Source organism: Crocodylus porosus, unplaced genomic scaffold (assembly GCF_001723895.1).
Source record: "Crocodylus porosus isolate Cpor-Errol unplaced genomic scaffold, CroPor_comp1, whole genome shotgun sequence".
In the NCBI taxonomy this organism is placed as follows: Eukaryota; Metazoa; Chordata; order Crocodylia; family Crocodylidae; genus Crocodylus; species Crocodylus porosus.
The window spans coordinates 34,183,808-34,197,319 of record NW_017728909.1 but is presented as its reverse complement, the minus strand read 5'-3'; the positions used below and the strand labels follow the sequence as shown (position 1 = coordinate 34,197,319).

The window sequence follows — 13,512 nt, the reverse complement described above, 5'->3', positions numbered from 1 at the left end:
GCCAGTTCTGGCTCTTTAAGAAAAAGTAACCAAGAAAAGCCCAGGGACTCACTGCTCCTCTAGTGGCCCTGGGACTTTGGGGGGCTCATGCAGAGCCCCCCCACATGCTGTGGGACAGTGGGCGGCAGCAGAGATCACCCCCCTGCCAGCAGGAGTGGTGAGGTGGGGGGTTTTCTAATTTTTTTTTCCTTAAAGGGCTGCAGCTGGCTCAGGCGGGGCACCCATGGGGGGGCTGGGGGAGTGAGGAGTGGGGTTCACGCAGTGGGGGGCAGTGGGGGGCAGCAGGGATTGCCCCCCTGCCTGGCAGCATCCGGTGAGCCAGGGCTTTTTTTTTTTTTTTTAACAAGTACCAGGAGCTGAAGCAGGTGGGGCAGCCATTGCCAGGCTGGGAGAGTGGGTGGGAGATGGGCCTGGCTGATTCAGAGATTAGGCAGCAACTGACTCTCCGAATGAGAGTCGGCTGAATCAAATCAGGACAGTGATCCAAATCACTGAACTGTCCCCCAAATTGGCCAAATCCGAAGTGAATACTAGCTGCTTCACACAAGCCTAATGTTCAGCATTCTTTTTTCCGCCCAAGTCAGTTTTTAAAAGTACTCTGTAGGATAGATAAACTTCTGACATATTAGGCAATAAATATTTCAGCCCTTACCTAGGTATGAGCTATGATTTCTGTCTTGTAGGATTTGTTCAAATGTTTGACTAGGAAATGTGGTCACTTTGCTTGATGACTCCTGAATTACAGTTCCACTCCAGTCATAAGCCCCGACAGCACCCAACATCAGAACGTCCTTAAAGCAGTAAAATCAAAATGTAAGAACTTCCTGTTTCTTTGGTTAGCACAAGGGAGTTGGGAGATAAATTATGTGGATGATATCATCATTGTGATACTATTTAGATACTTGTAAAACTCAGGTGTGAGCTGGATATCACAATAAACAAAGATCTTGAATTCTGTGGACACAATGGCGTCCAATATTGCAACTAGCAAGACAGCATCCAAGTCCTAACAAAATTTTAACCCAATATACTCCTACAAATCTATAAAGATGTCATATCTAATTTAATAAACACTGGAAAAGCTTTCTTAATTTTTGCTGTTTTCCATCTGTAAGTGCCCAATTTCTTATACCTTCTATACTGGATTAATATTGGAGTTCTTTTTCATCCTTTAAGTTGCTTTAGAATTTTTTGGGGGGAAGAAATCACTAAATGGAGATAATTATTAGGTTTTCAGAGTTTTAGATATTTAGCCTAGGAACTCTAGAACTGTGGTTGAAATGTTCTAAAACTTATTTATGAAGAAAAATATTTTTATAGTATTACAATATTTATTCTAAGTTATATGTATAAGGTTACAATATAAAATATTCTTAACTTAAAAATACTGTACTGTAGCTTCTTTAGACTAAAAACTTTTAAAAAAATCCTCACAGGATTGAAATCAAACATCCAAAATTTGAGCTCTCATTTGCAGGATTTGTTTGAGAAAAATCATAAGCAATTGAAAAAACCTATTAAATGCAGAACAGATTATTCAACATTAATCATCATTACTAGAAAATGGTGTAATGCATGAAATAGGATTTCCATCTTTACCTAATATATTTTCTCCCTCTTTTATGAATTTATAAAAAAACAATGTCAGGGAGCTGTAACTCAAGATAGCTGAGAAGATGTTAATTTACTTGCACAATTGGTATCTGATTAATTTTATACCAGATCCCAAAAATTGTGCCTCCTGACATACCACACAGTTCTTGGAATAGGCCATAAAATTAGCTGGATTCCAACTGTGAACAACTACCAGGGTTTTTAAGTGTTAGGTCCCAGAGATCAAGCAAAGGCCCTTACATCCTTGGTTTCCAGTCCCTGGGGATATTTAGAAAGTACACCCACAGCTAGGCTGCAACTGCAGTTTTTACAGCTCCCCAAAGTCAGGCTCATGGCAAACCCTGATCCCATCTGCCTCTGGGGATCAGGGCCAGAGTGGGGTAGGAGGGGAAGTGGGGTAGCAGGGGCCAGGTCCTGGACTTAGGCCTGCCACCGGCCTGATCCTGATGATTGGGTAGGGGACAGTTGCATCCCAGACCCTGTGGTTGCTCCATGTTGGATCCAGATGCTCAGCTGAGCATTGGAATGTTGTGAGGTAGCCCTGACATGCCACGCACTTTGAGGCATAAAGATGTTCCACATTAAATGTGGAATGTCTTTGTGCCTCATCTGTTACATTATTATGGTATAAATTGGCTTCAATGTGTGGCACACTGCGTGCATCTACATGTACCTCTACAGCACCATTGTTACAGCGCCGTCATTTAGTACCTCCTTTAGGAAGTACTAAAAGATGGCGCAGTAACGGCTGTTGCACAGTTATTTGTAGCTGCTATGTCACCATAGTGATGTGCTACAGCGAGGGCCCACTGACCCTATTGTTTGGGTCTGCTGATGTAATGTAGCGTCTCATGTAGACACATCTACTGTTACTATTTATAGCATGATTCATACCTTAACCACGCTATAAATATAACACCTGCCAGGTCCTTCAGCTTATGTTAATACAGATAAGCTATGGTGTGCTGTTCTCCTTGTTTATATTGGAAGAAATCATAAATAAAATGTAGTTTTTTATACTGTATTGTTGTTTATTATTCTTAATTTATATTGCAGTTCTATATCTCTAGTCATTTCTATTATATCTAGTGTAAACCAATGCTGACACTATACTAACACTAAATGATTCACTATACGTACCTTTTTTTGTGAATAAAGAGCACTGAAGCCCACTTGTGACATTTCCATTTGGAATGTATCGCCTTGATCTGTACCTGGTGCAATAACATAACTCTGTTATTCATATATTTTTTAAACTAGTAGAATATTACTTGTGCAAGCTGTTGAGCCCAATCCTGGTGCTGCTGAGGGCAAGTGGAGCAGGACTGAATATTTAATTTGACAAATAAATAATTAGCAATGATTATATAATAATATCAAATACATTACATGCTTTCTAAACTCCACGTCTTCTTAAAATATACTCAGCATTGCTCACTATGGAAATCTAATATTTAAATGGTAATATTTATCAAGATTTTAATATGGCACAGGAATCATCCACATTTACAAGATATTAACAAGGATATCAGTGTGAAGACAGACTATTATAATCCTTCAGTACCTCAGCTGGTAAAAACTGCCATAGCTCTCAAGACCCCTGGAGTATATTACCTTCTATACTAAATATACGGTCTCCCAGTGTTCCTGCTTCTTCCAAAAGTGCAGCCTCAGAGGACACATTAAAGAAATACTTTTCTGTTGGAAGACTAGCAATTCCTTTGATTTCTTTAATTAAATTTTTAGTGTCAAGTTCATTTCTGATTAAGTATCCTAAAACCTTGAAAAAGAGAAAAAGAAACCTTGGTGTGACTTAATTCCATCAGTATTACACATGCGGATACTTGATATATGACAGGAAATTGAAATTAATGTAAAGTCTCCAGCTAAAATCCATTTCCCCCACAAATTATTCATGCAATTCTCAACCCAACATCTTACGCTGACCACCTGACATTTATAGTAAGATGAACTGATGTTAGTAGATAAGAAAATAAAAAGTATTATGGCAATCATAATATTAAGGTCAAGAAATTGAATTCGAGCCCTCTAAGCTTTGCAATTTCTGCAGTCATTTACACCCATGCCAAGTGAGTACACAGCAGATGCATCAAACTGTAGCATCTTCCATTCCCTTCATACATCTGTAAAAGACCATTCATAGAGAAAGGCAGTGAGAAAAAAATCAAAACCCATACTGTTTAACCATTTTTGTCAAACTTGCCAGCTTTAAAGTATTGTGTTCTTACATGACAAACAACTCAAATGGGAAAAGAAATCTAAAAGAAACTAAAGAGTATAACACTGAGGAATGGTCAGGATTCACTAACCCTGCTTTTTAAGCCAAAGAACTTTAACCAACGACAATGATAATTAATATAAACTATTATATCCAAAAACTTAAATTACATTGGCTGCCAAATGTGAGGTCCATCCCATTCCCATCTTGGTGATGTAATGACGCATACATATAGACACTTTTAATTAAAACATTCTTGCCAAAATTGTAGTAAAATAATATAACTTACAGCTATGCCAAATCTGGTTATTTTGTCTTCATTACATTTAGCTATCACTGTTTCCAAAGCAGAACCATCATGTGATTCACCATCTGTTACAACAACCATTACTTTTGTGGCTGCCTGCCGTCCCCCCGACTCAGGGGAAAAAGCATGTTGCCTGTAACAAAGCACTAGACTTATTAGGCATAAATGAATTTAAAAGATGTTGTTTTATATGCATACATTAATTAATGTTTCTATCACTAATATTCAACAAAATATATTGGCAATATTTTTCTCTTTAAATGAAAGATCTTAGCTAGTTATAGGAATAATGCTTAGGTTTTCAAAAGCGCTGCTCAGAGATCAAATGCCATAAGAACAGTTAAAAATTGAAAAAATGAGAAAAAAATAACTACAAATGATATTTCTAATGGAAGTCCATTTTCATTTCAAAGAAGATAGGGTTTTTTGTCCAAAAATTATTTTAAGTGAAAAGTTTTCACCAGTTTTGCTCACAATGTTCCCACGAAGCCAAAAATATCAGAAATAGGCTCCATTTTAGGTGACAACAATGAGGCAAGGGAACTAAAGAAGATATCTATGCTATGCTACTGAAAACCTGGTCTTCACTGCAGTCAGAAGAGGTGCCTAAGGGCCCTGATATTTGTTCAAATTAAAGCTGGATAGAAACCAGCTACAGATAAAGCTGTTACACACTTTCAAGCACTAACTTTACAGCCGGTTAGTTCTTTTTATAACTGGATAATCATTTTTATGGTGTGATAATTACTTTGTACGTGTGGCTAGCCTAGATTTATTGTGTAACTGACCAGCTGATTAATATATATAACATGTAGCTGGGGCCTAAATGAATAACCTGAGTTACTGTGTCAGGATTTGAAATATAGCCTATTTTGATTTTAAATGTAGCACCCTCAAGGCAAGCTCATCACCTTGCAAGATCCTTAGTTAGAAACATATCACAATAATTACCAGTACACTTTACCTTGCGTAGTCAATAGCTTTGAAAGTATTAGTCAAAGTTCCTCCTTTTTGCTCAGTATTTGACATTGCCTTAACAACTTCATCTTTTGTTTTGTAAGTATTCAAGTTGAATAGTACCCTTGGTGCATTACCATATAGAACTAAGCCAACCTAAACAACAATAAACGAAGTATATTTGCATAACGCCTTGCATTAAAATCAATCACACAGAATCATAATACTAACTTCTTTTTGTTAAGCTAATGATGTACAATATCTAGAGATACAAAAGAATTTATACTTTTCCTTCAGTACATATGACCTCAAATAACATTCATGCACATTTTGTAAAGCAAAATGTAACAATACATAACTCACATAAATTTACATCTTGCGTCTTCAATCTATCCTACTCAATAACAAATTCAGTGAACCAAAACTTATATAATGACTATATTTTTTTTCTTCAAAAAGTTCTCAACACCGCTTCTATTAGAACAGCAGGCATGAGTAATGTTTACTGGTATGGCATGGATAAGGAGGTCTCAGCTAATAGTGCTTTTCCCCTGCTATCTTTTGGACTCCTCCTAGATGTCCAGGTAAAAAAAGTGTGATGGGATGTGATGTATGATCCACACAGTTGAGCTTCCTGCGATGTCATGCATGCATGACATGAGGTGCGATTGTGGGACTGAGCATCAAATCCTATCATGCCATACTGTTGGTGCAAGGGAAGCCTGGGATTGTGATCCTGAGCTCCCCCTGTGTGGCAAGTAGCAAGCTCCCAGCTCTGTGGGATTTCATGATGCTCCCCTACTGCTGGGAGCCCCATTACCTGCAGACTCCCAACCACAAGGGTGCAGCTACCTACACATGGCATGATAGGAACCAGTCACAAAGTTATTCTACATTTTTTCACACAGAGAAAAAAAATTTTGGCAGTGAATCTAGGAACAGAGAAAGGCATAGTGGCTTTGCCACATATGCGCAGTGAGCTCTGAGCTCACCGGCTGGTCAGCATGGACTCCTGCTGGAGTCCTATGAGCCATGAGTTCTGAGCAAACCAGCTGATCAGGGCAGGGTCTGGCTGGAGCCCATGCTTTCATGTGGCTGCAGAGCCCAAGGGGGAACACTGCTGCTGTTCACCTTTCCCCTTCCTCCCCACTGCATTCAGCAGCAGGAGAAAGGAGCAGATGAGCAGTGACAGCAGTGCTCAGCTTCTGCGTTCCCGAGATGAACGAAAGCAGAAACCCTGGCCAGATCCCGCACTGCGAGTACAAAACAACCACAGTGGGTATGGCTGCTGCTATACCCCTTCTGGATTCATCTCTGCACTTAAATACCTTTACTAAAGAAAACATAGGTGTCTATCATCTCTCCAGCACTTAAGAAGTTGTTCAGCATTTTTGTAGGTCTCTGTGTTGGATTCACCTGCTTGGCCCTGAGTATTTGTGCTGTGGTTGAATTCATACATGAATGTTCTAACCTCTAGGAGCCTCAGCCTGAAGAGTAAAAACTGTGTACATAGTAGATTTTAGATTTCAGAATTTTTGTGTTTAAGGAAAAAAAATCGAAAAGAAAGAAAGGCTTAGCAGGAATTTGCTCAGGCAGCCTTTGCACTGTGTGTTTTAAGTTCCTGATTCTTAACTGGATTCTCACGTTTCTTTTTCCACAGCAACATGTCCTGAATTTTTATGCTGCACAACTGAATTTCTGAGGTATTAACTGGCGGGTTCAAGTTAGATGCACATTTCAAAACAGATGCACTGTAGTGGGTGAACTTTAGATAAGTGTATATCTTACATTTCAGGAAAAGGCCCACTGCTAGGAATGTCTTGAGAACATCTATATGCATTTATCTCAAATCACACAAAGGTTCTAGTATGCCATAAGGATCATGCCAAAGCTAAGTACCAAAAATCAGTAATTTTTGTTAGAATTTGTTAGAATTTTTAGGAGTGGAAAATTTTCCTCATCTTCATCAATTACATTTAAAAAAAATACTGCACAGTTACTAATCATGAGTAAATTTTCCACATGCATTTGCAGGTAGCAAATTTACTCATGATTAGAGCCAATTACTGCTCAGTAAGCATCTGCATATATTTACTGTGCAGTAATTAGCTCTAATGTGCAGTAAAGTGTCTTGTGTAGACGAGAACTATAATGCATTAAGGAGCAGAGAGTTCTATTCTATTCTTAATACATTTACCCAGCAAAAAATGTTATGCATTATCACTTAGAAGAGAACAAGTGTGTGAGTGTATTGAAAAATCATACAGATTTTCAATAATATATTGGAATATATCATTCCAATAATATTGCCTATTGGAAATAATATAGTGGTTTGGGCCTCTGGCATCACACACAGCTCTGCTCTTTCTCTACTCCAGATACAGGTCAGAGAGGGGGCTCCAGCCACATGCCATGGGTCATCCCTATTCTGTTTGGGGCCTCTAGCCACATGGATCTGGGGTGGGGGCATCTTCAGTAATATACAGATCCCAAGAACTGAGACAACTTGGAAAGTGGAGGGTCCATGGGGATGAAGTTGCAGGACCGAGCAACCCTGCATCACACTCCCTTGCATGGCAAAATGCTGCTGCATGTTACTGTGGTGATTTTGGAGTGCTCTGCTGTGGGGCCTGACATTTGTACAGAATTTGAAAACCTCTGAATTTTAAATGCTTCAAATTGGGAGTAGAATTTGGAGCACTTCAAATGTCTGTCTTACTTGGTCTCAGTTTCCTTTAAATTTATTGGAAAAGGCTAATACTATTTATTGTTACCTTTTGGGTTTCAAAAACTAGTTATAGCCTTACCTGAGTTTTTGTGGGGCCTATATCTAATCCTTGTGCAAATTTTTCCAAAAATGCCCTGACTGCAGTCCATGGATAAATGCTGTTAGACTCATCACACACAACCACAACATCTATGAAGGAGGAACACTCTAAAAAAAAAGAGAAGTTACTGATACGGAACACTTAATACATACTTTCAGTCTTATTTACAATTCTTGTGAGAAATCTAGAGGTTCAAACTTAGTTCTTAGCAGGCAAAGTGTATTGCCATCAAGGAGGTTTCCCACAATGAGAGTAGCATAAAAACAGGCCAATTTTGGGCCTACTTTTATCTCTAACACATTACATGGCTGTGACCCCTCTGTTTTCTGTGGAGTGACTCCTGATTTGAAGCACTGGAGATATCAGAATCAAGCCCTCCATGTGAACTTCAAAATCTGGCTCTTTGTAAACTGAATTTTGAAAAATCAGGTTAAGCCTTCCCTATATGGAAACTGTCTTGACTTTGATTAATTAATAATTAATCATTTTGCCTGTATTGCCTTACTTTGAAGAGCTGGTGAAAAGCTTCTTAGGATCTGGAAACTTGGACTGATTTCAGAACAGACACCCGTTGCATAGTATTGACTTCCACACTGCTGCGCCCATAAGGGACCACATGTCTTTAAAAAAAAAAATAGAGGAAAAATAAAACAACACGTACTCTCCCATTTTACACCTTTATAAAAACATCACATTAAATAGCATGCACAAGGTCAGTGGAATAGTTTCCTCTAAACTAGATACCTCAACCTCCCATCAGGTTAAAATTAACCTGTGCGGACCTCTGTGTTGTTATGTTTAGACCATTCTCACACCTGAACTGGCTGATTTAAAGCTACTTTTGGTATCTACAACACATTGCAATAGGCTCTTCAACTGATCAGGAGGGAATACCATACCAAGAAGCTACTGTGTATATCCCCTTTTTGTGCGCTCTAACCAGTTTGTTTTTATACTTGCTACAGAGTTTGCCATGTTATTGCACATGGTGGGACATGTAAGTGAAGCTAAAAAAAGGGACATACAGAGTTGTGAAAACATATACACACTTCAGTCATCAGGAATTCAGAGTTTTATTGACTGAGGATGCTGATTCTTGTTTTGTTGTGAAGGGACTGGCACATGAAATCACAAGGCCAACAGCAAGTATTTTTGAAAAACTGTCTAGTCAGGAGAGGCAGTAGATGACTGGAGAGTAGAGAATAATACCTTTGTTTATAAAGCAGGAACCAAAGCAAGAGTGTTTGTGCCATGGTCCCTTCAGATTCTGGCTGGAAATCCTGCTAAACACCTACCACCACAAAAAAACATATAGCTCTGGCTATAAGTCAGATCATATCTGAAAGCCACTGCAGTCATCCATATCACCCAAAAGAGCTCCTAACGGCAGTCATTATTGATAATTATATCAACAAATGCTGAAGGATTCTCAGGTGCCATAAGACCTTGGCCTTCTATAAAAGGCTAAAATGTGTGATGACTTCACATGTTAGGTGCTGTGTCTCCAGGGGTTAATAAAAAACTGCCTGTGAGTAGCAAAAATGAATCTAGTTAGTCCACTGGGGAACTACGCAGTATAGAAGACCTTGCTGGAGCTCCAGACCCAACCATACTGTACGTCAACTACTGGAAAAATCTATGATCATGGTGGCAGAATACAAGATGTGGGCTTTCATTTTAAATTAAAATGATTTTAAATTGGACCATATGCAGAGAAGTATTGCTATGATGATTAGGGACCTGGATATCTTACCTTACGAAAAGAGACTAAAAGAGCTTGGGTGGATCACCCCAAGAAAATGACAGCTGAGAGATGTATATTTGCTGTATACAAAATCAATGGGGAAGGAGAAACATTAGAGCAAGAGCTATTTAAAGTATTTAGCTACTGAAAGTAAGGACAATGTTAGCACAACATAAATAGGTGTAAAACGATCATGGCTTAATTCAGGGTAGAAATTAGGAAAAGATTTCTAAACATCAGGATAGCAACGTTCTGGAACAGCATTCCAATAGGAAAAGGGGGCAAAAATTGTACTAGTTTTGAAGTGGAGCTTGATAAGATTGAGAAAAGGATTTATATGACGTGAACAGCAGGGACTGAACACAGTAATACAGGAGCTCCCATCCCATCTTATATACTTAAATTGAAGACATGTGTCTAATGCCTGTTCCAATGCAGTCTAATCAGAACACACTGCAGCAGATGCAGCCCCGTGTTTCAAAATGGGGGTGGGGCACTTTAACTAAAGCTCACTAGACAAGCTTTAGTTAAAAGTGCTCCTGCCACCATTTTGAAGTGTGGGACACTGAATACATGAGACACTGCAGGCATTTTAGTTGGAACAGGTCCCGAGAGCTACTCTAATTAAAATATCCCTCCCTCCCATCCCAGAGCACGTGTTAAAACATCCAGAAAAGCTACTGTCAAATGAGAGTTGTTCAAACGGTGGCATATGTGGAATCAGTTAGGTTCTTAGTGGACACACATCTACACCAGTATCATAATGGCAATTAATGGTATTTAAACTGGAAATTTCTGCAGTGGAAATCAAAACTGATTAACTGAGAAACTGGACTAACTTTTTCACAGAGTTAGTCCTACCCAGTCGAGGTTGAGGCAAATCGGCTATGAAGATTTCAGAGTCAGTCTTTGTATTGTTGTATTGTTGTGTTGTGTTTATTGTTGTATTGTTATGTTTATATTTTACTGAGGTAGGGACCTGGATATCCTGGTACAGTATCTTTTTCAAGTCCTATCTATTTTTTCAGAAATGTGCCATAAGCAATAGCAGGGAATGTGCTGCATTTAGAAAACAGGTCACTTCCACTCATACTAGTACTACTAGTGCTAGTATTTTGACTAGCTTCTCTTTCAATTTTTCATTTTCTCTTTCCCTTTCGCCAAAAAAAGAAAAAAAAAAGAAAGAAAAAAGATCATGGATAGGCACTTTCTTCCTTTTAGGGAAGAAGTATACAATAAGGCTTGTGCCAGGTGTATTAATTATGTGCTGTACGATTCATAGATCTATTATCAAAACATTTTGCTGGGATATTTGGTACCAGTTGATTTCAATATGGGACATACAGTTGGTGATGTTAATAAATGGCAGCGAGAACAACATTTGACAATTTGCGTAAAATGAGCTATTATCCTACCTCATTCTGTTATAAGCCATGTTTTACATACAGGGTCAGGTCCAACATGTGAGATTCTTTTAAACCTAAATCACTTCCCAACCATTTTAAATACTGAAATTACTTAAAATGTTTATAACAGCCATGCACTGTCTGATGCGAAGTCTAATGTCTTTGACTAATTAACAGAGTTGTCTTTCTCAGTCACAAGTTGAGAACTGCTCAAGTTTGTCACAGGTTTTTTGTTCTAGGAATCAGAGAACGGATTTTAAAGCACTCGTGGCGTTGAGCAGGGATGTCAAATACCCTGCACCTGATCTGGACTGCAAGGCTCCTCACTGCCTGGATCAGGCATAGGGCATGGGGCTGCAGTAATGGGGATGGTGATAGAGCAGCAGTGGGGACTGGCAGTGGTAGGGCAAGTGGCCACAGGGCAAGTGGGCTTGTATCTACACAGCTCTGGCCCACCCTCCTGGCAACAACGGCTATGCCCACGAGGGCCCAGGATTCTGCAGTAGGCCACTTCCCTCTACAGTAGGCCCAGATTCCTATTGCAGGCTGGAAGAGGTGGCTTTGTAAGCCACTGGCCTGCAGGTCAGCTCTTTTGTACCCTTGCCTTAAAGTACAAGGTTGATTTTAAGCATATGACTAGATCCATTTTTCTTTAATGGAGTCACTCACAGTTTTGAAAGTTGGCATTTTAAAGTACTTTATCAGGGATTCTAGTTTTTTCTGAATTAAGAAAATCCAATTTTCGATTAAAAAAAGGTTACCTCAAATCCACATTTTTCCACTATATCTATCTATCTATCTATCTATTCTAGATATATATCTAGGTATCTATATCATAGATCTATCCATCATAGATCTATCTTTATTACTGGTGTTTCATTTAAATAATGGATTTGTAGTTACTTTTTTTAAAACTGAAAATTAGGGATTTTTTTTTAAATCAGAGAAAGCCAGGATGCCTGCTTATAATGTAAATACACTTCTAAGCACCTTTTAAGGACCCTAGAGAAAAGAACAAGTAATGATAATAAATGGCTAGATGGCCTCAAGCTACAATGGAAAAAAATACTAAGTATTCTAAAATGAGCTACATTTAAAAATTAATTGTTAATTTAGTTTAAGAAAGAAAACTACAGCTGAATCTCTTTCATGTTTACTATTTCACTACATTAGTTACTATACATGTGTATGATGTGAGCATCTTCAATTGAAATATGAATACCTCTCAGCAGTATATATAATAGTGTTGATCTGACATCATTTTGTAAACTCTACCATTGCTGTGGTAAATCTTTGAACATACCTGTCTGAAGGGTATAAAATGTATAAATACTATAAAGAATTGTTTATGCATCAGCTGCAGCGTGTAAACTTGACATCCAATATACACATTTATGGATCACAGAAAACGCAAGCTTTTAGTAGGCTCTTATGGTATATAATTTTATACTCTATTATAAACAAGCATAGAAGATATTCCATGGGGTCACAAACATGGAGTGATATACAGTATTGTGTGTAAATTTTTCATTTCAGTGTTGTTTTAACTATGAACAGAATTAATTTATCTTCCTTTTTTTTAAGTGAACATCTATGTATAGCATTTACCTCAGTCTTTTTTTTCCCCTCACAAGTGGAATTTGAAAAGAATCCTTTTGGAGATTTAAAAAACAGTGAAGCAATGCATGAATTGAATCTGTCAATTCACAACTTGCCTGAAATATTTACTTGCAATGCTTTATTATAAGCTAGAAAAAATATCCCAGAACAACACTTTTACAGCTGGTCCAGGGCATGAAGGGTCACATGCCTGAACAGTAACTGAAGCTCTTTGAATGCATTGTCCATTTGCACATTTTGCTATTGGTGTGTTTGCATCCTATGACTTCAAGCTGCAGGGCAGCATTATCCATTCAGCCTCTGTGTGGAGACTGCTTTGCCATTCATTCTTTCAGACTATAAATGTGCAAAGTCTGAGGGGATAAATAGTTTTGTCCTTTATAGATAAACTACATTTTGATGTTCAACATTCAAAATGCTGAGAAACTCCTCTGCATGAAGTTTTAGGGAAAATATGGAAATGTGCATCTCAAATGGCATTCTGAAATGACCTCTGACAGGAATATGGGGACCATATCATGCAGAACCAGGGAGGGAGAGCCAGCAATTATGGACTACTTCTTTACAATTTGGCTTACTGAGTTGATAGCTATCCAAAATGTCATATCCCATGATGGCTGCAACAGGAAGAATGTTGCCATTGCTACCAAGACGAACATGGGATGGCAGTGTGGGGAGGCAGTCAGGAGGGCCAACCATACCTTGTCATGCATCCACAGATGCATCTCAAGCAGGTCCAAGGAGGTGATACTCCCCCTCTATGCGGCACCATACCTACAGGTTGGGGAACTCCCCTC

The 13,512-nt window shown here is 38.6% G+C and overlaps 1 protein-coding gene across 2 annotated transcripts in view; it reads right to left on the bottom strand.

Annotated features, from left to right (window-relative positions):
• The window catches only part of ITGA2 (integrin subunit alpha 2), a 109,388-nt gene that overhangs the window by 45,547 nt on the left and 50,329 nt on the right, over nucleotides 1–13,512 (bottom strand). For both annotated transcript variants that reach the window (XM_019532043.1, XM_019532044.1), the window contains exons 5-11: nucleotides 8,451–8,565; nucleotides 7,925–8,052; nucleotides 5,125–5,273; nucleotides 4,143–4,293; nucleotides 3,229–3,394; nucleotides 2,755–2,828; nucleotides 653–791 (exon numbers count right to left, since the gene is read on the bottom strand). In XM_019532043.1, coding sequence (XP_019387588.1) covers nucleotides 653–791; nucleotides 2,755–2,828; nucleotides 3,229–3,394; nucleotides 4,143–4,293; nucleotides 5,125–5,273; nucleotides 7,925–8,052; nucleotides 8,451–8,565 — 922 coding nt within the window. The remainder of the gene's footprint in view (nucleotides 1–652; nucleotides 792–2,754; nucleotides 2,829–3,228; nucleotides 3,395–4,142; nucleotides 4,294–5,124; nucleotides 5,274–7,924; nucleotides 8,053–8,450; nucleotides 8,566–13,512) is intronic.